This window comes from Athalia rosae, chromosome 2 (assembly GCF_917208135.1).
Source record: "Athalia rosae chromosome 2, iyAthRosa1.1, whole genome shotgun sequence".
NCBI lineage: Eukaryota > Metazoa > Arthropoda > Insecta > Hymenoptera > Athaliidae > Athalia > Athalia rosae.
In genome coordinates this window covers 8,950,503-8,974,183 of record NC_064027.1, presented here as the reverse complement: position 1 = coordinate 8,974,183, position 23,681 = coordinate 8,950,503, and the positions used below count along the sequence as shown (strand labels likewise).

At 35.7% G+C, this 23,681-nt stretch overlaps 5 protein-coding genes across 11 annotated transcripts; 2 read left to right on the top strand and 3 right to left on the bottom strand.

Moving 5' to 3' along the window:
- Positions 1-1,200: 1,200 nt before the first annotated feature.
- On the bottom strand, positions 1,201-8,160 carry LOC105684181 (PDZ domain-containing protein 8). 6 transcript variants are annotated; one of them, XM_020850707.2, is made up of 10 exons: positions 7,077-8,160; positions 6,678-6,870; positions 6,323-6,585; positions 5,107-6,208; positions 4,746-5,011; positions 4,416-4,619; positions 3,562-3,711; positions 2,823-3,005; positions 2,402-2,622; positions 1,201-1,964 (listed from the first exon to the last, which is right to left on the bottom strand). In XM_020850707.2, the coding sequence occupies exons 1-9, from the start codon at positions 7,476-7,478 to the stop codon at positions 2,419-2,421; spliced, it is 2,967 nt and encodes a 988-aa protein (XP_020706366.2). In that variant the 5' UTR covers positions 7,479-8,160; the 3' UTR covers positions 1,201-1,964; positions 2,402-2,418. The 6 variants fall into 6 exon arrangements, with proteins under 6 accessions (XP_020706366.2, XP_012252769.2, XP_048505677.1 ...); XM_012397346.3 differs by having other exon boundaries at positions 1,201-2,622; XM_048649720.1 differs by having other exon boundaries at positions 1,201-2,622; positions 6,678-6,897; positions 7,077-7,215.
- A 341-nt stretch (positions 8,161-8,501) lies between these two features.
- LOC105684209 (ras-related protein Rab-9A) lies at positions 8,502-12,428 on the top strand. Its single transcript, XM_012397396.3, has 3 exons — positions 8,502-9,305; positions 9,651-9,907; positions 10,565-12,428. The coding sequence occupies exons 1-3, from the start codon at positions 8,871-8,873 to the stop codon at positions 10,581-10,583; spliced, it is 711 nt and encodes a 236-aa protein (XP_012252819.2). The 5' UTR covers positions 8,502-8,870; the 3' UTR covers positions 10,584-12,428.
- On the bottom strand, positions 11,907-13,770 carry LOC105684202 (exosome complex component RRP4). Its single transcript, XM_012397385.3, has 3 exons — positions 13,416-13,770; positions 13,060-13,300; positions 11,907-12,957 (listed from the first exon to the last, which is right to left on the bottom strand). The coding sequence occupies exons 1-3, from the start codon at positions 13,547-13,549 to the stop codon at positions 12,436-12,438; spliced, it is 897 nt and encodes a 298-aa protein (XP_012252808.2). The 5' UTR covers positions 13,550-13,770; the 3' UTR covers positions 11,907-12,435.
- A 127-nt stretch (positions 13,771-13,897) lies between these two features.
- Positions 13,898-20,262, top strand: LOC105684654 (fibroblast growth factor receptor substrate 2). Of its 2 annotated transcripts, none has more exons than XM_012398193.3 (4): positions 13,898-14,044; positions 14,742-15,061; positions 15,188-15,576; positions 15,669-20,262. In XM_012398193.3, exons 2-4 carry the CDS (start codon positions 14,753-14,755, stop codon positions 16,408-16,410), a joined length of 1,440 nt encoding a protein of 479 aa, XP_012253616.2. In that variant the 5' UTR covers positions 13,898-14,044; positions 14,742-14,752; the 3' UTR covers positions 16,411-20,262. The 2 variants fall into 2 exon arrangements, with proteins under 2 accessions (XP_012253616.2, XP_048505721.1); XM_048649764.1 differs by lacking the exon at positions 13,898-14,044 and adding an exon at positions 14,126-14,657.
- On the bottom strand, positions 19,379-23,403 carry LOC105684649 (ankyrin-3-like). Its single transcript, XM_012398178.3, has 2 exons — positions 22,022-23,403; positions 19,379-21,745 (listed from the first exon to the last, which is right to left on the bottom strand). The coding sequence occupies exons 1-2, from the start codon at positions 23,107-23,109 to the stop codon at positions 20,839-20,841; spliced, it is 1,995 nt and encodes a 664-aa protein (XP_012253601.2). The 5' UTR covers positions 23,110-23,403; the 3' UTR covers positions 19,379-20,838.
- Between the last annotated feature and the right edge of the window lie 278 nt (positions 23,404-23,681).

Below are 23,681 nucleotides of genomic sequence, written 5' to 3'. Positions count from 1 at the left end.
GATTCCATTTTCAAAACCTATTTTTTCACTGACGTTCGTGCTTACTATACCAAACATATTAATACTGATCACGTGTTGCAGAATTTCCCGTCTGTCCAAACATCCACGTCGTCCTTGACTAAATCATCATTACTTTCTTAGAATAAGAATTAGACTTCATGTATTTCAGTTTCAACCAAGAGATTCTAAATTGAATTAAAGTTACTATAACTGAGTGGGTTTTCACTAATTTTCCATGTGTAGATATTTTGGCGTTCACCACAGTCGCGGAGTCTACGCCTTTCTTGCTAATTTTGGCGCTACTCCAATCTGCGAATGGAATTATTTTTCACGTTAACTTTTACAACGCATTTGTTTCCGACAATCTATAGCCGTAAAGTTGTCGCGTGCTGCACGTATAAGAAAATATTGCGGCTAAAAAAAATTTGTATTAAAAAAAAATATTGTGTAATATTCCAATTACGTCCAATTACGTCCGATTGGGTACGACTAAAATTTTGAACCGCAGAATAATACGATTGTACTCTTCCTTTTTGTTTCTCGTTTTTTTTTTCAAGAAACATCCCGGGTGATTTCTATTTTATACTTTAGTCGAATACGCGCGAGAATGTTTCGAATAAAATAGTGTCCATATTAAGTTTATTTTTCTCATTCATTGTAAGCCACACGAAAGCTCCGAAGAGAGACAAAATGTTTATATACGTCGGTATGCTTGGACGAAAGCCAAGAAATACTGCGCGTGCATGTCTTGACCGAAAATAGAACGTAGGCCAAAATCCCCCATGACTTCTCTTCTTGGCTCTATAGCACTGGGCAATAATCTCCGACGTCTTTTGGTATACGTATTTCGTACCTTGGAACCAGGAAACCTTGGCCACAGTTTCAATCTTTGTATGTCTCAAAGTTTCGCACACAGAAATTTTATTGTTAGAAGTATTTTCGTATTTTCCGAAAACTGATTCTGGCATTTTTGTAGACCAATCACTTGTTGCTTGGATTTAAGTTAGACCTGAAAAGTTTAATGGCCCCGATGTCTAGTTTTTTCTTTATCGATGCACCAACAATAACAAATATTGTATACTTCAAGCGTTTAAAATTGAATTCACATGTTATACAATGTGTATGTTTGATTCCCAGAAATAAAAACTCTTTCACATCCGTTGGAAGATCGTGCATTCTACCTTTAAAACTAGTGATCACTTTTGAAGGAAGAAAATGTATTTATTTAGGCCGTATTTGCAGAGGAATAACATACTACGATAAAGTTGACGAGAGAAAAATTGCATTCATGTGACATCTATAGTATAATACACTTCATAGACAGAAAGGAGGAAATTTTTTATATATTCTTTGAATCGCATGATTTATTTATTGGTTCCTAAATATTTTGTATTATCTATGGATGGAGTAGATTAGCAGAGAATTTGATTAAACGAGGTATATTCTATTCCTAGACTATAATATGTATATTTGTGTTATTCAGTAATAATTGATATATCGGACAATGCCTGTACAGAACATCTTTTTTCGTTGCGTTGTGCACGGCACCCGCTTCTGGGTATGTATAAATTTACAACACGTCATTTGTATATATGTATGTATTCAAACATCGAAATGTGGCAAATGAAGTATCAATAATGCAGAGTAAGCACAGTTGCAAGGAAAAAGTTGCTCAACTGATAAATTTTTACTTCTTTTGTTACACGACATCCTATGGAATTTACATTTAGCAATCATTGGATATGCAGCTAGAATGAAATAAATAATTTGTCTCATAGAGTATATACGCCTAATGAATATACTTATATATAGGTATTATATTAATTGCTATTTATTTATTATTTATTTAAGTCTTGGCCTTTGGTGTTTTCTGGTAAATCATCAATTACAAGCATGATATTAATAATAGACATGAGTATTTAGTCTTTGAGTCGTATTTGAGCCCACTGGTGTAAAAGAAATACCTATAAAACGTACAAATTTGTTCATCCTGCCGCTGAAATTGATATACACTTACATATACGTAATCTATAATTTTTTTGATAATCATGTGTCTAAAATAGCAATTGTGTCTATACGCTACGTGAAAGCTAATTCAGAATTTTCATTTATTTCAATTTAATTTATTTGTTTAATTTGTCTCTATCGTGCTTACGAATCAATCAAATTTTTAAACAGTATACAAGTATCAACCAAAACCTAGTGAATTCACTAAGTTAGCACACATGACATTATGATAATCTTCATCATCAAACGTGATTACATTCAATTGTTGACCAATATCTTCAATATTCTTAGACAAAGTCGATTAGCAATTGCACTAAATCTTGTGATCTATAAATAATCCAGTTATTCTTATAGATATGAATAAATCTATAATTGAAGTGAATGTTCTTCATACCAAAGTGGAGATTCAAATTAAATATCCTTCTGGATATCCGGTCGGTCCACAGCTTCTTGTGCATGTTGCAAGCCTGCACAATAGTGCAACAACAGAACACTCAGTGCTTGGACTCGTGAGTCGCTTTGTGCGATTAATTTAGCACTATCTACTTCACCGCTTTGACATGATTTCAACCTCGAAGTGGTCTCAACATCCAGGGCTGTCTTCAATTTACCCATCTGTATAGTAATTTCAAAGTGTAATGATTAACTTTCAATTATTGATAGGGCAGATTGCTGTGTTGCCAGAAAAATAAGAAATTGTATTCATCAGAGTACATTGGCTCAATTTTTTTTGCCAGTAAATGATCCGATGTTCATGTATTCTTGAATAATTTGGCACAATCGATTGATTCACAACATTTATAATAGATGATTACCATGGAATTGATTTTTTCAACTCTTTCCTGAGGTTCCAGGTATGCGTAGAGATGTTTTCCTGTATCTTTGGCCCGAGACATGAGTCCATCGTCCAAGTCTCCGCTCAATAGTGGCGTAACTATCGACGGGTCAGCTCCCTCTAATAAATTGGTGCTTATACCCAATCCACCCACAAGAGAACTCTGTATGTGCGTAGCATGTAGAACATGGTACAAGACATAAAATTGGAGATGTATAAACGAGTGATAGCTGTTATGGAGCAAGACCAGGTAAATTTAATGCTGATTGCTCAAGCTGAATAATATTAGTATGCGTTCATATAAACATAGCATGAAAATAAAAAACTTCTATGGATTGAAAAAAATAATCGGCAGCATCATTTTTCCTGCAATATTTAGAAAAAACTTATTTCTGAACCTGGCAGTATTCTGCTCTGAAGTTAAAGACATTTATAAATATTTACCTGATATTGCGAGCAATTTGTTGAATCAGTTTAGCACAAGCAAAGCATATTCTGAGAGCTTTCCAGGTGGTTTGAAATATTGCAAGCAAAGCATATTCTGTCCATACATGTGGTTCATAGATACCAGGAATAAGTTGGCATGTAATGAATAAGTTGGTGCAGTAAATGTTGGTTAAAGATGATTTAAAGATTCGTCAAGTATTGTAAAAATCAAAGTGGGCTGCTATCTAGATAAGCAAGTCTGGTCTTATAGGCGTACAGAAATTTGGTTCTACCTTACGGGAGGAGCAAGGGCTAGGTGGGAGGCTTCTCGAGGCGAGTCCACAACCAGAACTTGGTGGTGCCAAGCAAGTTGCACTCCCAGCTCTCTTCAGTCCCAAGAGTGTATTTGTTATGCTGGCTTTCACACCCATCATTCCCGCACCCTGATTATTTCGTTAGCGCATTTAAAATTATTAATATTATTTCTACCACTCAAGATACCAGGTATTGAGATGCATGTTTGAACTACTCTAAAAATTATTCAATTATTTATACATGGGGTATGTCAAGGTATCTATACAGCTGAGTATAAAGCTATGTACATCGGTGCATACATACGTTACCAAATAGTCACATGTTTCACTAATTATATACAGCGGTATCTGAGATATCAGTAGTGTACAGCTTTGACGTTTTTAGATAATCGAATGTGCTTTTGGGTTATTATCCAATGTGAAAAACTCAGTACATGAATTAGTAGCTGGGGCGAGGTGCAAGCGTACAATAAACCTTCACCTCCATGATGATAGATTGTTAATTTTTTATTGCTGATAATATAAATAGATTATAAATTTAATAATTCGTCACAAGACACAACTAAACCGCACAGTTGGTGTAAAACTACGTAGTTTTCAAGTACTTTTGATATCGTAGTTGATGCACGCAAAGTACGAAATGTACAAAGACTGGATGGATATAATCTTTTTCAAAAATGAACATAATATTAGAAAATTCCATTTTCACAAACTAAGTCAAATGTGGCCAAGTCAGTCGAATTTTAGGGATGAAAGTGACTAGATTCCGTGACTAGTCTGATCAAGACCTTATATGAGATGGATAAAAATTATTTGTATTACATGTCTAATACCTGAATATGATCGTCACAGCCTGTGAGAGAAATCTCAGGTCCACTCTCTCCGGCACCTATGTTAGAGTCCATTTCATCGGCTTCATATGCCAAACTGGCTAGACTTTCCGCGCCACATGCTCCAGATGCCTGGCACCTTGTTTCACATTTTTTATGGCAAACCATTCCACAATCCCGACATTGCACTGCATCTTTTAGCCAAATCTGTAAAATATTTAGGAATTTGAAAAACTATTGAACAAACTGGTTCATATTAGTAAGTCAATGTGATAAGGCAGATGAAATCAATATAAATTATGCTGCTACTTGATCAGTACACAGTCGGTTCACCTTCTTTGTGCAAAAGTCGCAGTGCGTGGCTCTATGAAAATGTGTTCTTATAAAATCATGCGACTTTTTGTCTGGATTTTCATTATTCGGCATATGAGGGACTTTCGCAACTTCTGGATTCTCTTTCTTGCTTGTCTCACCACCATTAAAATTATTCTGGCCGGCGATGACATTCCACGTGAAAGATAACAAGACATCTCCGTAGCAAAGTGTTGGGTCAAATCCAGAGTACCCTTGCAACTTCAGATTTGAGTTAGTAATGCAACCTAAGATTATTAAATTTAATGAAAAAAGACGCTTAGTACTCCAAACTAGCAAAAGATTGGCTGGTTATAAATAAATAATATATGGTACAACCAACCAGTGTCTGGTGGAAGCAAAGCATAGCATTTAAGGTAGTGACCAATTGTCGATACGGAACAATGTGCTAATATCAGTTTCACTGGAGCATTGATGTACCCCAAGAGAAGTGGAGGGATTTCTCCACCCCTCACTCGAGCCCAAACGCCGAGGTTTAAATATTGGAGATCGGATTCAATTTGGAAACTACGCGTTTCATCAAATGATATCAGTGATGCTATACTCTTTTCTTTTGTTGTATAATATAAATCAGACATATTATGGAGGTTGTTGTCATCAGTTGAATACATTTGGCTAATACTGGTAATTAACGATTGATTAGAAACTGTAGAAATTGTTGAAATTCTTCTAGACGGTGATTCCGGACATGATGGTGTTTGCGGAATATCTCCATTGCTGTTAGTACCACTTTCTCTTCTCTTAGATAGTTTACCATTATCACTGAGATCCAGTGGCTCAAAATCCATATCCCTTAATTCAGAAAATTTAATCGGAGTATCAAATTTACTATTTTTACCATCTACAGTGTTCTTCTCAGTAGATAATCCATCAGTTTTGGAATTTTCACTCTTAACAGACTTTTTGTCCACAGCCTTATCTAACAATATTCTTTCAGTCTCTGATTTCATGGAATTCTGCTTCTCCCAGTCTGTTGCGGTGTATTTTCTTTCAACTCTAATAATGAACCGCCTCTGTGCAGCGCTCTTCACAAGTTTTGCGACTTGATTCATATTTACAACTTTTTTGCCTTCCACAGCAATCAGTATATCACCACGACGCATCTCTGCAATAGCCGCTGGGCTACCTGACACAATAGTTTCCACAAGGACGCAATTTGATCCTATTTCAGGAATAATATCCTGTTTGAATACAACCCCAAGTTGCTGATGCGAAGTTTTACTAATGATCAAGTCTAGAACCATATATGGTATCCCACTATACTGTGTCAGGCAAACCCATGGTGTTGCATCAATGCTCATTGTGCAGTAAACTTCAATTGGAGCAGTTTCTTCAGTGTGAGATAAACTTATACTCGTATTCAGACGACTCACTTCTAGCAGTGTAACTTCTAGACTTCCTGGGCTCATTTGACGATTTGGAACCTAAGCAAAGTATTCAATCGATCAGAAGAATCAATTTCCCTGACATTTTTTAGTATTGCACTGATGCAGTGCTGATACATTAATGTAGTTCAAGTCAATTGAATAATTGATTACCTCAATTATATCAACATCTTCATCATTGAGCCTGCGAAAGAAAGGCTTATAGCGCAGTTTATATCTTGGAAGAGTGTGTTTCTTACGAACAGCTCTTCGTATCTGACCTGTGATCAAGGATATAATTTGTGGCTGCAACTGCCTGCCCTGAAACTGTGATTGTACTTGTAATTCCAAGATGGGTTCAGAATAAAAGCTGAGAGACCAATGTGTATACGGGACACGAGTAAACTGTAATCTAGCTCTTCCCGTTATTCGTTTGACTGAAAGTAAATTCATCCAATTCAATAATAATGACAATTAGTCAAATTTAGATATGATAAATGGATACTCTTTAACTTGACAATAGACATACCTTGCACAGCTAAATAAGCCGTCTTTCCTAGAACCATTTTGGCATCTATTGACAATTCGAAATTTCCACAATAATGGAGATCCAAAGATAAATCCAAAGTCTCCAACAATCCTGTGTCTGCATCTATCTTGGCATCAGCTACTTCCAGTCCTTTTATAGTTGGAAATTGATTACCAAGGTGTAAGTCTCGCAACTAGAAATCCAATAGTAAGAGATAGTACTGAAAAAAACTTTTTCTCAACTCCACTCAAATATCATTAGCTATTTTAGATCTAATTAAATAATCTATACTGCAAGAAGAAAGATTTACTAATTTTGACAGGCTTAGACTGACAGTAGACAATGTGATTTGTAATACCACATACATGCGCTTTATTCAAAATACTGTGTAATACTCACTTGAACACTGTCAAACAGTTTTCCGGTAGTAGATCTAGTCAACAATACTTTGAACTCGTTATTGAGTTTCCGATAAAGCCAAGAACGAACTCTTTCAGCATTTCGGAGTTCATTGAATAAAAATTGTAGAGTCAAATTGATTGCTAAGTTCTCATTACCCTGTGACAAGCTTTGCCGTGGTGTACCACTGCTGCTATGAAAGTTTAATTTTTCATTTTCTATCTCATTTAAAAGTCCTTCAGGTAGTACAGCTTGCCCATGAGGGATTGGCTTTTCCGGAGGATTGGCGAGTGGTGCTGTTTCAAGGTATTTCATAAAAATATACCATTGGAATGCTAAGGTCAATAATACACCACATAGACATGAAATAATAGACACAATTAGAAGACCTATGAAATCCATCTTGATATAATGTTCTACAAGAACAATTTTTGATGTAATATTACAAATTATTTTAAAAAATGATTCAGAAGGATAATTAAAGTTATTAAGTTATGATGCAGGCTACTGTAAGAGGGTTGCGTCCTACATTTTTCGATTTCTACCTCCAATTAATGATAGGAACTTTGATAATAACCACAAACGTTTATTCGCCGTTTAGTGTCATTCACTATTATCTGCTAGTATCGTGTAGTTTTAGTTTTAAACATTATTTTTGTTTTTAATGTGAATCCAATGAATTTTCAATCTCACTTTGAACTGCACGCGTGGTTTAATAGAAAATTAGTAAGTTTTTATCGTTTTCCACTGTGGTTCGATACATTGTTCACATGAATTTGTCAATTTCGTTAAATATGAGAAACATCAGCTGTTATTTTGAAAATCAAACAGCATTTTGACATTTTTGTATTGATTCCGGTCTCCCCATTAGTAATGTTAATGCATCGAGCGTCAGCTGACGCCTGACAGCTGGAAAGACAAATGCTCAGGCGTTCATTTTACTAAAAAAAGGAGCACGGAATGATGGCTCAAATATTTATTGACCAGATAATTTGCACATAAAAACCTTTTGACGAGTACGAGCGTACGTACTTATCAGTCAAACGCTGAAATGACAAAAGTATAAATATTGCTACCAAGGACAGTCGCTCCGTCGCCATGACGGGACAGTATGGCTGCGGTCATCCGTCGTCTGCAATGTGTCAAGTCTTTGTCCTTCACGATATGTCACATATCTGCTGTCATTTTTTCTAATTACATTTCATATTAATATCAATTAAATAGTACAAATTAACGCTGCTAAAGTAATCAATTTAGTATACTACTTCCACAAATTTATGAATAAACAAAGCTAGTGAATCTCGTGATTATGAGTCATTTGACAATACACCAGGCACACCCTTATAAAAGTGGTTTATTTTAGGACTTAGAGAATATTAATTCCCAACTATTAATGTTTAAAAAGTGTTGAGAGCTGTTGACATCATTTATAATTCACCTACGCGGTTTAATATCAACGTCCTAAATTAGATCGATTGTTCAGGTCGCGATATAGGTTATGCATTGTTTCTATTGTAGATGCAAATTTTGCATCGTTGGGTTATGAGTAATTGTTTGTATTCAAGAATAATAAACAAACTATTATTATTCTTAAATTCTCTCAACAATTAATTCTGCAAGTCAGCTCTGTAAATGACGATACTTAGAGGCCTGCTTCTTTTGTTATGTTTGATCAGTTGATTTTCGTAAAGTGATTATGGGTAAAACCTATTCTTTTACATCCGAATTAGAAATTGGAATATTTGTTTCAACCGACTGATAACGAAGACAAGACATCATCAACAGAATTCAAACATGTCTATAACCAATAACGTAGCTGGAAATATGTCTAGAACGTCACATTTGCCTAATCGTAATTCTCAGAGGTCTACACTTTTAAAAGTTGTTATTCTTGGAGATGGAGGAGTTGGAAAATCATGCCTCATGAACAGATTTGTTTCCAATCATTTTGATGAACATAGCTTTCATACAATTGGAGTGGAATTCTTGAACAAAGATATTGAGATCAATGGAGAAGCTTACACACTACAAATATGGGATACTGCTGGTCAAGAACGCTTCAAAACTCTTCGAACACCTTTTTACAGAGGCTCAGATATTTGCTTATTAACCTATGCCGTCAACGACAGAACCAGTTTTAAAAATTTAGCCTTATGGCGAACTGAATTCCTTTATTATGCCGATGTTCAAGAGGGGTCTACATTTCCATTTATCGTAGTTGGAAATAAGGTTTGTTAACTCGAAATATTTATTATGTAGGTTTACAAGTTGACATAGAATGTATATTTTGGGTTTATTTCATTCATGCACCCATGTATCTCTGTACTTTATTGATATCTAATATTTTTTTTGGGTTTATGAAATTAATGTAAGAAATTAAATAGAATGAGATATGGCTGATACTTAGCCATACAGTATTATACACATACTTGTGTTAACAGATACCCTGACTTAATTATTTTAAAATGTGCTGACATAGCAACTAAGGCGGGCTATGTAATCGAATTTCGTGTTTACGTATTTTAGTTCTGAATGATAAAGAGTATACTTATAAAGTTCATTATATTTTCATAGGTAGATGTTCCTGCATCCGAGAAACAAATTTCCACAGAAGAAGCTCGAGCTTGGTGTGTGGAAAGTGGAGATGCTCCACTAGTAGAGACTTCAGCTAAAGATGCTACAAATGTCGAGGCAGCTTTCGGTGCCGCTGTGGCAGCTTGGGCTAGACTGGAAGCTCGACTAGAGCGCCCAATTGTAGAAGATACAGTTGACCTATCCAAACAGCAATCACCACATCGCACTAGCTGCTGTATGCCAGTTTCAACAGCAGAGTAGGTTGTCGATGAGACATTTAAAATGATTGAAAAATGGACGTGTATATCCTTTTCCTTCCACTTCAAGCTATTTGAAGCTCGATGATTAATTAATGCGACTCGTGCGTTAGTTTGTCCTAATTCTTACTTAGGAGACAATTATATAAGAGCGGTGAATTCAAGTTGATAATGCTTGGAATGTGATTACTGATGTTAGCGACATTCTGAAACTCTGATGCTACACGAAGACAAAAATAATTTATATACTGATCACTTCGCTGAAATTATTCAATTAGACAATTCGAACCGATTTGAATACGTATTAACTACGATAAAGAATTAGTGCCCATGATAGTTTTTGACGCATGATATATGATACTTATTTCATAGTAGTTCGATTTTATACGATTATACTGAGAGTTCTAACAAAAGAGTACTTTGGTTTCTTTCTTGTATTTGTCTTAATTATTTTACTGCATCCATGATATGTACAATTCAATTGGAAACGTTGATGCAACACAAACAGTCGAGATTGGTCGATGAAAAATTTAGTATAAGATAATTTGGAATTGAAGGTTCCAAAAAAGGATAACTCATCCAGCTTTTGATCTATAATTTCACGTGCATGCTTTTTTGAAATTATTCCTGACTTCACTAGGCATGCTTTGTTTCTAGGTCTAACAAAGTAATTTGAAGAGAGATGTATACCCGTCGAAATCTTTCTCTACCCACCATTGATTGTATCGCTTTGAAAAAAAAATACTCGTCGTATTGAACTACACGCGGAGAGAACACACTACTAGACTGTAGCACTCAATTTCGGTTTTTACAAACGAACAGATGGTGTTTCTTAATTTTGACGTCCTTGAGAATTTTGATTTAAACTAACAATGCTACTTGATTGTGATCAGAAGCAGCTCATAACCCTGCACAGTATTTGAAGTGTTTCACTTATATCCCACCAGCTTGTGATGATCTAACAATAATCGTTATTTAAAGTAAGAGATAGTTATGGTTGTAGTCTAGCTTTGGAGCACAGTTTTGCCTTATTATCGCAATGTAATATCGTACCTGAGGAATGAAATGGGGGTTAATCGTATATTAGTAACAAAAACTCATAGCCGCAAATTCTTATAACTTGAGATAAGTATTGCGGCGATTATGATTTGTCAAAGAATTTAACTGTAAATACCACAGATGGGCATCGTCGTTACAGGTAACACAAAATACATGTGTTATGTAGTCAGCATTAAAATCGAAATTCTTTATATTGAATACCAGTGATATTCATCTACTATATTTTTTCCACCGAATGAATTATAGATCTAGTAAAAATTTAAGGACCCATAGACTAAAAATATGAATTCAATTTTTTTACAATCTTCGTAATTACTATAGACTGTTGTTTTTATAAAAGCGTTGATTTCGTTTATCGTAAAAAAGTATTAGGATTAAGACTCTACTTACTACCCAGTTTCGATGCTACGAATCCCATGCGTTAACCCCATTACCCTCAGAATGTACATTGCCTTGTATTTTACAGCTTTCATACGATTTAAGAATATTTCAAACAAAATGAATAAGCTTCTCATGATCGACTGTACAGCTGAACAATGAACTCTCATTTCTAAGTCTAAATATCTGAATTCTTGAGTCAATATTTGATAATTTCCGAGGATATTATCCATGTATGAGAGTGATAACTTTTTTTGTTGATTATGATCCTGTAATTCGTAAATTAGCTACGGTTGTATTTATCTAGATTTTTTTCGTACAGTATGAAGATACGTATTATTTGCAAGTTCCATTTATTTACAGATATTTTGATGTTTCGATTACCAGATATTGACTCGATGTTCCGGGATCGATTTGTGCTGAACTTTGTGGCAGATGTGTATGCGGTGCTTTTGTATAGCTGTATGTTGAAAATAAATTTATAATAAGGAGTTATTATGTTAATATTACGAAATAAGCATCCAACATTAACCATATCAAAGGAAAAATATGTAAGCTCAAATGACGCTCGAATATACTGATATACATACATATATCAAGTTTATTTTTACAGCGCGTTTGCAAATGTACAATTATTTTCTTAATTAGAGCTTTGTACTGCAACAAACCAAAGGTTCAACATTACACTCTTGTGTTCCCATTTACTTTCATTTTAGTTCACACATAAATTTTTTCAATCTCACATCAATAAAAGTCACATCAGATTTCATATGGTAAAGGATATTATTATTCGAACCCATGTATTAACCTTAATGTGAGTTCCACTATTGTACAAGTCATTTCAAGATTTTTGCTGAAGTCGTAATCGAATGAGGAACTAACACAGAAGTCTGTAGCTTGATAATTCAGCAAAAAAATCACATTACCACGTTCCATAACAAATTATGTAAATGTATTGTCAATTGGCTTGATATTCGTTGGTTGATTATTTTTTCTATTTAAGATTAGTTCTTCAATTTCACCGTTCTGAAACACCTATATTTCGCATTATTGATGTGAATAAAATATCTTGAATGTGCCGGAATTAATTTTCAATCCATTCTTTCTCCAATTCTTTGTTGGGTGAGTAGTGCAACATCAAGAGCAGCTTCAGGTTGGAGTAGTTCACTCACAGAATATTTTGTCGATTCTTCACAAGCGTAAGTTACAGATGTATCTGTCAGTAAAATGTTTGACTGAGCTAAAGCTAGAATACAATTTCGCAAACGTGCGCAAGTTTCACGATCTTGTTGTGGTATGCGAGACAAATCCTGTACAAATCCACCTTCTGAACGATCAGAGTCTTGTACACTTGCGCCGATCCATACGTAACCATTGTTTCCAAGTATTAAACTTGCACCATTGGATAATTTATGAAAATGAGTCTTTCTACGTTTTATTAGTGAGGGCTGTACCTTCAAGAGGATGCCTTGGGACAATTTTCCATACTTTAATACTCTGGTGTGTAATGACAGCGAACCATCCATGAATACATTTTGTACTTCTGCACAAATTAGGTCACCTTCTTGCAAGTAACGACGCATTGTTTGTTCATCCTCAGCTGATCTTCGTCTCTGTAAGACAATAACATTGATAGTCGAATGTGAAAAACAGAAACTGAGATTAATCCTTTAGTTTTTTAAATTTTAAATGTGAACTTTGAACGTGAGACTCACCAACTCTCCACCGGGAAGATTTACACTGGATAATAGTAGTGCAGAATCCAATTTTGAATTAGTATCCACCTTCCAGCGCTTTTGCTGGAGCTCAGTTATTCGACCAACAACAACGTCCCCGATCTCACCCTGGTATCTGGCTTTTATTGGCTTCACAGATATTAATTTGTTAACCTTCTCTAGTACACCAGCAACAGATGCACGTAAAGTATCATTCTCGTCCATGTATGTTCCATGACCTCTAGAGAATGTAAATATAAGTAGAACTGAATATTAGGAAACAAGCATCGATAACTGATGCTTGCATATCGCATGAAGTATTATCGCAATGAGAGAACGATTGAACTAAAACATACCTCATGAAGTCTACTTGACTACACACCTCTTCGCCGGGTGTATAAAATCTTGGCATTGCACGATCTCCATCACTGACATTTGTATTTGTACGATGAACTGCGAGCCGTACGCGAATCGTATCTTCGGTATTCATTTTTACCTTACTGGAAGTAACCTTAAAGTAACACTTGCTTCGACAAATGTTATACAAAGTCAGTCAAATAAGGTAACTTTTCTGTAATCTCGGAAAATTACAGTGGGTTTTAATTGAAAAGTGTGAAATCACAACGATTTCTGTGGCACAAGCATTTATTTAAAAAGTGCGTATCGTGTTGTGTGCTGTACCCACGCACGCGTTGTGCTATAGGCATGCCACATGTTTATTATTTTCGTCTCCTCAGCGCTTTTTTGAAAGCTCCCCATGTTAACACAGTGCAAATACAGTGAAGTGGAGTTTAGTAGTTCACAATTAATTAGTTGCGATTCCTTCGAGATTCAAGTCAAGCTATCGAGGGCTAACTTCACATGATTCATAGAGGGCACCAGCAGTTAGCAGACTTGATGGCTACTTGTAAAAATGCGTCATTTGTCAAATAATAAATAATTCTCCTTATTAATTTGTTTTGATGCATCGGATATGTTGCATTTGGTGAGTGACAATTAATCCTCATAATTTTACAGAATAAATTAGGTTAGTCAGCAGTTCAAATTCAAAAGTTGTCAATTGTCAACTGCTTGTTAAGACTTTTATCAGATACGATAATCCAGGCTTAAATTATTCTTGAGTGATTTCTGCTTAGATCCCAAGGATAATATAAGATACAAACATGAACAAGTATCATTCATTCACAATTTATGTATTCATTAGTGGTTATACAATGAGATGCATTTTACTTTAGCTTACTCCACATGTAAACATCCCTTCTCTACTTTTTGCATTTGATGCATCAAGCATTGCTTAACAATAAACTTGGTTGTGTTGTGTAATAATAATACTAGTTGTTAGGCTCTCATTTGATCGACATATTTTATCTCTGTGTGACGATCAAAACAAAGATTTCGTGTAAATAAAACCAGTGGCATCATGAGTAGTTCAGATTTAAAGAACATTGATGGTTATTATTTAATATCATCAGCTATAAAATCACTGCAGGAGGATGACAATATATTTTAATTTCTCTTAAGGTCCACCACTATCATTCATTGGCGGAATCCCATTTATTATCAATTCTTGATAATGCGACTTACTTTACATGAATTGTGTTGGTATCTTTGTACATTTGATACTCGTGACACCATAATTTCCATGAGAATATTAAGATATATTTGATTATTCTAATTTTCAGATTGAAGAAGAATGGGGTGCGTTAACAGTAGGGCGGACATTAATGATCTTCACCCAAATATTTTTCAAGTGATGAACGTCGATGACCTGGGTAACTTGATAACACCTGGTCAATTAGAAATCACAGATTTAGACATAGTTTTGTATCAGCGTGGTAAGCAGCCAGTGAAGTGGCCCTTGCGCTGCTTACGTCGCTATGGTTATGATGCCGAAATATTCAGCTTTGAGTCTGGGAGACGCTGTTCTACCGGGCCTGGCATTTATGCTTTCAAATGTCGCAGGGCTGAGCAATTATTCAACCTTGTCCAAACTAATATTCAGGTAATCAAGTACTAAGCCTATGTGTGAGCCATAATCCGTTATGTATTAGCCATATCCTGTAATCATCATATTTTCCAGGGGTAAAAATCTTGATCTGCTAACAGTATTTTTTATTTATCTCTTAAGGTTTGTAACAGTAGCGGGGATGACACAATATCAAGAGACCTTCCAGTTGCTTCGCATCCTGTATCCACGGTAACGACACGAGTGATGATGCCTTTGGAGCCTAATTATCTAGATCCGACCCCAGCAAGGAGCAGTAGTCGCATAGGCCCAAGATTTTCTCACAGCCAGCAAAATGGAATTGGAAGATTAAGTAGCGTAGGAAGCAGTAGTGGTCCCATGTCACCTCAAGGGACTATGGGGTCTCCGTCGCCGCCGCCTATGCTACCACCACCGCCGCCGGTTCCCCATCCTCCTCCATCCTCAATCTACGTCAACGAAGAAGTGCTGACGTCAGCCACCATTGAATTAGAACACAATAATAACAAAAGTCTTAGGAGAACTATGCAGAGGTACATGATTCTATTTCTGCACTCACAATACCAATATCTTGCAGGTTTTTCAAATTCTTATAACTAATGTTTTTTTGCAAATTGATACGCAGGTCCTGTACAGTGAGTAGCAATACATCGAGTAGCGGTTTCATCATTCCGGATCAGATGACTATATCCACGAGTCAGGAGCCCAGCTATCGAAATAGACCGCCACCTCTCCCATCGGCGTCGTACATCAACGTCGATCTGAGTAGCGATGCCAGTCCATTGTCTCCGTCACATAGTATTTCTGAGTCTACACCTTTAAGGGAAGAATCCAGCGAAATTGACGGAGCTGAGCACGCATACATGAATATCAGTCCTGGGCAAGAGAATTATGACACAGGGACGACTAAAACACGCCCGTCGTTATTGCCACAAGTCCAACCTGACTGGGAAGACGAGCCTCGGCATTGTTACGCGAATCTTGAATCGAGTGATATTGAAGGGTTGAAAAAGAGATTTTCAGGAATATCGTCGACAGAAAAATCTCCGCTGCTACCTACCACTCCACCCGCGGGGCTAGTCAGAGAGGTGAATTATGCTGTTTTGGACCTGGACCACAAAGATAATTCGTCAGCTGTGAGCCCAGAAGGTAATGTTAATACAACAAATACTCTAGTTCCACCCGACTCACCTAATAAGCCGTTAAAAGGATACGCGACAATAGATTTTAATAAAACCACGGCGCTTTCACATTCTGTTAACCCTAATCTTGTTAATGACAATGAGGGCTCTAGGAAAACCCGCCACAATTCGACGATCAACGACTTGACAGCTCCATCTAGACATAGTTCGTCTATTAGCGAGTGACCCACACTACTATATACCTTTATTATTTTAGAGGTATCTCGAAGAGAGTTTATTTTAAATACAACCCAGGTTCTTGTATAATATGTCTGCTTTTATAGCTTGTCAAATTAAAAAAAAAAATGTCTTCATGAAGAAATGTTCTAGGTAGAATGTGAATATACGAGTTGAGTACTTTTTTATAACATGGGCCACGTTTCTAAGAAACGTTTCAATTTTTTAACTGCGACTATGTTATGAACATGATATAAGATAATGCATCATAGAATGTATGATGGATTGATGATTCTTGTCTGTAAAATTTCAGTAATATGCGAGGTTGCTACTCACAATTATCTCAGACTCCGACAAGACTGGCGAATATGAAATGATGTATTCTGTTTTTTGAATTCGTTTTGGGACTTAGTCAAAAACATTAAATTAAACCCTGCCCCTTTAACGACGCTCAGTTTTTGAAGGATATTATAGAAGTAACACAGACGGCACAATTGCACTATCCTCAGCCTTGTTAGGTCGAAAGTAACGTGAACTTCACTTTCGTACTTTCAAACCGACTGAATTTTCAGTAAATACTTTCGTAGAGTTATATAATATGAATATATGATGATCATTTCAAGCTGCTAATAGAATTTATCTCAAAATTGAACAACGAAATAGAAGATTTAAAACTAATCATCAAACTGTGACCTGTTATCCGTGCATATATTTTCGTCCATGTGATTCAGAGGCTGCGATATTGATTGAATATGAGAAATGCTCAATGCTCTGTGAACTTCTTTCACATGCTTCAATTTGTATATAGTGTTCCAATTACTGTTGATATTGTAATTAGAACATCTACAAGACAGCCAGTAACGTCTTGTATTCTGTTTGATGCCTTTTGAAGCTATATGGTACATTACTGATCTTATATCGTGTACATAGACATACTCGTATCAATAGTTTGAGGACAGTTGACACGGTGATATGATATGTAAATGTGATAGGTGTAAGGCCTATGAATTGATAGTAAATTAAGTATCGCAAGGCTCGTTCGAAAGTGAAACATATGTTTCAATGGGGAAGAGCTTGTTAGCCATTATGCCAAATCATGAGTAGCTTATTTTTGGGCCACGTAATTCTTATGTCTGCCAAAGAATTATTCAATAAATTGAAGTAAAACTTATGAAATTCTTTAATTTAGAGAATTTCAGTTTATTGGTACCATAAATTCGGATAGTAACTAATTTCTTTTTTTACAAATCTAAGAAACCAATCAAGTTTTTTATCTAATGTAATGTTTACATAACTTTTAGTGAGTAATGATAAGATTCGTGGTCCGAGAAGAAAATACTCATTAATAGCTTTCTTAAATTAAGTAGACTTAGAAACTTTGTGAAGTGGTTAATTTAAGAGGAAGTTTTGTAAATAAAGTCGTACGTTCCTTCGCACGAGTCTTGTATGACAAAATATTACGTAACGGACAATTAATAGCAGCGGTAAATTAGGTATAGATATGCCAAAAGAATATTAAATGTTTGTATGATGCAGGCCAAAGAAATTAGTATAACCAGATTGTGTTTAATAAGCAAATCGATTTCTGGTACTTCTGCTGAGGACATAATATCTTTTTTTTTGTACATTCTTTGGAATGCTCCTTCAGTTAATCAAAAGCGCACTGCGATATTACAATCAATTTGGTGAATTACTTTTTTATTAACAATGTGAAAAATAATGCCTTGAATTTAGATAAATATCAATTGCTTTTCTGATGGCAGCAGCTTAAAACCAATGATTGTCTTCTTGTCCTCAATAAGAATGTTTACCAAAGCGGCATAGAGCATTTGCTCTCTAATCGAAACAAATAAAAGATGTAGAAAAATATTTTGTAACCATAAATCTCTAAAAAAAAGTTGTACATTGGAAAAACTGGAAAGGCACAAAGTTTTTAGAGATCATGTATACCATTCCAACACGCAATATGTTAGACAACTGTAGCAAGTAATAATAATAGGTAATTCATTATTTGACTTCCACGGGTATAATTATAACCATCGATTCGTTTGCAATGAAATGAATAATTGTACGCCTTTTCTCAGAAATCATCTTCCACTATTAAATGATTACTCATTTCTCAAATGAGATTTCAATAGACGGGATTTTTTTTCTTTCAACTCAATTCGCCCCAGCTCTGGATTCTGATATATTATCTGCTCAAAGTACATTATTGGATTCTGGTTGCGGCTATACAGTAAAGCAGTGCACCGGAAAAAACATTTCCGTTAAAATTCTCTGTTACAAGTCATCAATTATAGGGATCTCTGTTCTACGCGGACAATAGATCGCTTACGGCCTATATTATGTTATTTATTATTTTTATGAGCTGTGCAAACCTATAATTATATTTAGATGTTGATAATGATTATAAAAAACGACATATACATGTTATATGACAGATTAAGCTTTAGATTATAAATATGAAAAGTTTCGACCAGCCAAAGAGTTTATCGGTCCTGTTGATTCAGCTCACTGCATAATTTACTGTTTAGTAAATTGCATTTTATTTTATTATTTTTTTTTTAAATTTATTACATATAAGTGCGCAATGTTATAATCTACGACAATATTGTCGCAAGAAATGGAGCATCAACATACCACAGCAGTCCTATTTTGAATTATTGGTTTACCTGACCCGTTTTAGAACTCTTTCGAAACATAACACATTTATTATCCCATAAAAGTAATGTTACTTGAAAGAGTTATCGTACTTGAAAATACGTTCTATAACTTCAGTTCTACAAATTTTGTTCCATATTATTATTTGAGTTTCTTCCAAACGAAACATCAGCATATGCTAAAATGATGTTTATTTCATAGTTGTAAATTCTAAATTAGCGTAAATAAAATGTCGAATTAGCTATAATATTGATAAATAGATAAAGTACCTTGTTAGGTTGATACAGCGCAAGTACCAACAATAAAAAAGCATTGCTCCATTTTTCAGCTACAATGACACAACCATATTTGCTATAGGGATGTACATCGAACTGATTTTTTATTGAGATAATAAATATATTATATGTATGCAGAATTAGATATTAGATCTATATTACTAGATAGTCAGAATGGAGGACAAATTTCAACTGCCAACGAATTTTAAGTAATGGAGCGAAACTGATTGAATAAATTCGACCAACAATTATAATTTCTATATTTGAAAAAAATTTCGGAAAAAATTCGCCTTGCTTCATGAACAATTCTATTACAATATAATCCTCATTCAACATTCCGCCAATCTAACAAATGACAAAACCATCAATACGTAGAAAATGTTCAATTTAGTGTTGAGTCCATTTGATATTCGCAGTTGAGATATGACCTAAAACAGATAGCAGGTATAATGTACATCAGTAATTCATGGATTTGTAAAAATAAAATTGAGACACACTGATTTGCGAGTAGAACTAGAAGTCGGTTAATCTTAAGATTTGTCCCAGAGGTAGCAATACCCGAGCATTCATTGACAATTAATTGACATCGAATATAAAATTTTTTTATAGAATAATTTTTGGTTTTTAGAATTCACTGACTATTCAATATCACAGACGGTGAACTACTGACATAATACCATGTAAATTCATATTCGGAAGCAACAACTATTCATGTACCGGAATCAACATCGTACCGCTTATCTCGTATTTTTATGAATCCATCACAATATATCTAACATCAATGCATATTTTAATAAACTGTAGCTTATAGAATTATTTTATAAATAATTGTACATAAACAACCAAAGAAGCACATCTCATTTCGTTGATTTGTGCCTCATTTTGAAATCATACCACATGGAATATATGAAAATGTTGTACAAAATCTGGTTCTGATCACTTGAAAACTCAACAGTCCTTATCCCTTCGAACGAAAGTTCAACATTGGTTGATAGGATGTTATCGATTTCATACTGACTGCTTCTGCACAAACTACATTGTCAAATCACAGCTGTTAAGACATTCAAAAGATTAAAGTTTGAAATTAACAACAATCAACTTAACGAAAAACAAAAACTTGTTTAGTTTAAGAAAGAATATTTATTTGAAAACATTAACAGAGTTAGCTACATTTGATATACATTACTTTACGAACTATTCCAAAAAATAACAGTTGCAATTAATACTCAAAAATCATATTGAGATAATTGTACACCAAAAGTGTTATTCTAGCGAATCGTTTCGATGTGGGAACAATCTCGTTGAGATTTTCTGATTGAATAAGCCAATAGCTGATGCAGTTTGGAGTTCAAGTATCACTGACCATCCATTTTTGGCTCGTTAAAAGACCCAATAACTATAATATCACAATAGTTCGATCAAATTTCAAAGACGTGAGACTGAGGAGTACAAAAATTACGGAATTGTCCGATAAAAAAATTTGTGAACTGTGAGACATTTGTCAAGCCGCAAGCTGACGACGTCTTGTCAGCTCGTGGTTAATTAATGTAGAAATATCGGGATGACGATGTGAAGTGGTCAGGCAGCAATGTGCACTTTGACTCGGATCAGCTCCCGCCTTTAATAAGAGTCTTACAGCATTTACAAAGCCACTTTCCGCAGCTACCTGTAGCGATGTTAAACCATCGTCATTAGTTTTTTCCAACTGTGCTAACGGCGAAGTAACTAACAAAGAAATGGTGTGGTGAAAACCTCTTGCTGAGGCTAGATGCAGGGGCGTATTTCCTCCGGCATCTTGAAAGCTTGGATCCTCGCCACGTTTAAGAAGACTATCTACTACTTCGGACTGATTTTTCCTAGCTGCTATGTGCAAAGGTGTTTCGCCATACCTAGAGGTAATGCCGACCGGAGTATGAGGTATCAGAAGAAATGCTGTACTGAGTGCACCGCATTCTAAGGCCTCATGGAGAGGAGTTTCACCACGATCATTTTGCAGAGCAGGATCTGCTCCCGCCTCTAAAAGCGTTCTTATCATTGGGTCGACTTCTACTTTGTGACTATTTCCAAAAGTGGACGATGACGCTAAAAGATGTAACGCACTGCGGCCATGATGGTCTTTCGCATCAATCGGTCCAACTTTTGATAGTAAACTTAGAGTATTTAGAGCTATATCAAAATTGTGTTGCAGACTTTTTGAACTTTGTGCATGTGCCAGTTGTCGAGTCAACATGTGTAATGCCGTCAAACCTCCCCCAGCTTCTTTTACGGTCGATGGACAGCCATACTTCAGGAGCTCTTCTACTATTTCGAAGACACTAGATGGACTTCCGTTTATTATCGCACGATGTAATGCGGTCTCACCACGCGGAGAACGGACTCCAGGATCACATCCGTTTGAGAGTAAAGCTCTGTAGGTATAGAAAATGCATAAAATTGATTCTCTAAGATCGGTAAACGACGAACAAAATCTTAAACTCTAATGTTTCTAATTTGACATTTTTTTTAGGCGCGTTAAAAACTTTTGTGACAATTTATACGCGGTAAGCAGAATTATGGAGTCTGTTCTAAGATATAAGTGGTGAGTAAACACGATTGGAGTGGTATTATTATGTATGTGAAATTTTTTGTTATTTCAAGACCATGTTCGTGTGCCGTTGTATTTTATTTATTTATTTTTTTTGTACCTGAGAACTGGCAGACTGTGATTTGTTGCCGCCACAAGAAGCGGCGGATCCCCCGAAACGTTCCAATCCGGTTCGTCAATATTTTGAACAACGCCGCTGAGAATTTCAACGCTCTTCGCATCTCCCGCACGAACTGCCTCATGAAAACTCATCTCGCATTCTGGATCGTACTCTTCATTAAATTCTTCATTTGAAGATTCGGAATTCCTCCTCTTGGCCTCGAAGACATCAACGTCCGGAACTTCGGAAGAAATCGGATTTGATTTCAGTCGGGAGGAATTTTGATGGGCTTTTGAATCTGGGAAGTTTGGAATGCTGACCGACGATGCAAATGAATTTTCAGAATCGTACGTTGGCATAGTTTTTACCAGATTTTGTTGAGAATCTGAATTGACAGATGATACTCCTTCGCTGACAAGTTCTTTGAAAATCGTCGTGGGTGCCACGCTTTTATTTTCATCCGTATGATTATTGTAATTGAAGCCGGATTTTTCTTTGCAAACGTTGGCTTCCAAATTAGATGATGATTGAAGTTTGGAACGATCCGCTATCGCTGCCGTTGATGAGTTTTTTTCAATAACATTATCTTCTTCCAGTTTTTGATCTGTGTCTCTGCCGGAAGCTCCGGAAGTAGTTGAAGTTTGTGTATTCGAAAGGCACGAGAAGGTGTCCTTAGCGTCTGAATGAATAATCTCCGCTACTTTTTTTTGCTTACGAAGCATGAAACACGTTTCCACCGAGTTCCCTTCTTTCAGAGTTGTGCAATTTCCATCGGCTCCGTTTACCACCACCTTATTTACCACGTCGACGCAACATCGGACGGGAATCGACGAATTTACAGTTTCAGATTCCACCAAAGAATCCGAATCAAGTATTTCATCATTTTTATTTTGATCCCCATCTCCACGATTTTCACGCATATTAGTCGCCCTATTTTCCTCATTATATTCGGTGACCAATTCACCCTGCAAATTTATTGCCGCAATTTTCCGGGAAGTAAAATCAACCGGTATATCGGAATTATTTTTTTCATTCTGCATCTCTTGTTTGCGATAAGAAATCGAATCGTTGTCATACGCGGCGGTCATCTTCGGATGGCTTTACAAATTACGGTGAAAATTATTTGTATGTATGATATAGCTATTCTATTTTCGATTTATTATACTTGGGGCGCCAATTTTTTAAACAACTGCAACTGATCAATGCGCAAAAATTATCTCGCTTTTTAATTTATCCGGGGATTTGTGGTCACCTGTACAACTACAAACAATTAAACTACAGTTAATATTATTGGGTCAACAACACTCGTTCGATGCAAACGTATAAGAAGACTGGAGACGACTAAAAGAGACTAAACTAAAACGCGTCCACGCGATGCACAGTGCAACCTCCCCTCCTCAACAACACGACGAAACTCACCCGACCATAGGCGCCGGTCTCGAGGAATGTTATGAGAAACTCTCTGAATTAAGAATACTGTACGGAAAATTTTGCTTTCTTATATTATTTCCGTGTTCTAATCACGAAAAGGATCATTGATTGCGAGAACTAACTAACTGGCGGTTCCACTCGCATATTTTTTTTCTTTCCTTTTTCTTAGTTGTGTAGTTGCTGCTCAATTATTATGCGTCTATTTGCACAAGTGTTATGGCTGTTTGAA

Coding starts and splice junctions, on each gene's coding strand:
- LOC105684181 (XM_012397346.3), bottom strand. CDS start 7,478: ATGGATTTCATAGGTCTTCTAATTGTGTCTATTATTTCATGTCTATGT. Junction 6,871..7,076: donor AACTGTTTGACAGTGTTCAA/GTGAGTATTACA, acceptor TTGGATTTCTAG/TTGCGAGACTTACACCTTGG. Junction 2,623..2,822: donor TTGAAAAAATCAATTCCATG/GTAATCATCTAT, acceptor ATTACTATACAG/ATGGGTAAATTGAAGACAGC.
- LOC105684209 (XM_012397396.3), top strand. CDS start 8,871: ATGTCTATAACCAATAACGTAGCTGGAAATATGTCTAGAACGTCACAT. Junction 9,306..9,650: donor TTATCGTAGTTGGAAATAAG/GTTTGTTAACTC, acceptor ATATTTTCATAG/GTAGATGTTCCTGCATCCGA.
- LOC105684202 (XM_012397385.3), bottom strand. CDS start 13,549: ATGAATACCGAAGATACGATTCGCGTACGGCTCGCAGTTCATCGTACA. Junction 13,301..13,415: donor AGTCAAGTAGACTTCATGAG/GTATGTTTTAGT, acceptor TACATTCTCTAG/AGGTCATGGAACATACATGG. Junction 12,958..13,059: donor ATCTTCCCGGTGGAGAGTTG/GTGAGTCTCACG, acceptor ATTGTCTTACAG/AGACGAAGATCAGCTGAGGA.
- LOC105684654 (XM_012398193.3), top strand. CDS start 14,753: ATGGGGTGCGTTAACAGTAGGGCGGACATTAATGATCTTCACCCAAAT. Junction 15,062..15,187: donor TTGTCCAAACTAATATTCAG/GTAATCAAGTAC, acceptor TTATCTCTTAAG/GTTTGTAACAGTAGCGGGGA. Junction 15,577..15,668: donor CTTAGGAGAACTATGCAGAG/GTACATGATTCT, acceptor ATTGATACGCAG/GTCCTGTACAGTGAGTAGCA.
- LOC105684649 (XM_012398178.3), bottom strand. CDS start 23,109: ATGACCGCCGCGTATGACAACGATTCGATTTCTTATCGCAAACAAGAG. Junction 21,746..22,021: donor CACAGTCTGCCAGTTCTCAG/GTACAAAAAAAA, acceptor CTATACCTACAG/AGCTTTACTCTCAAACGGAT.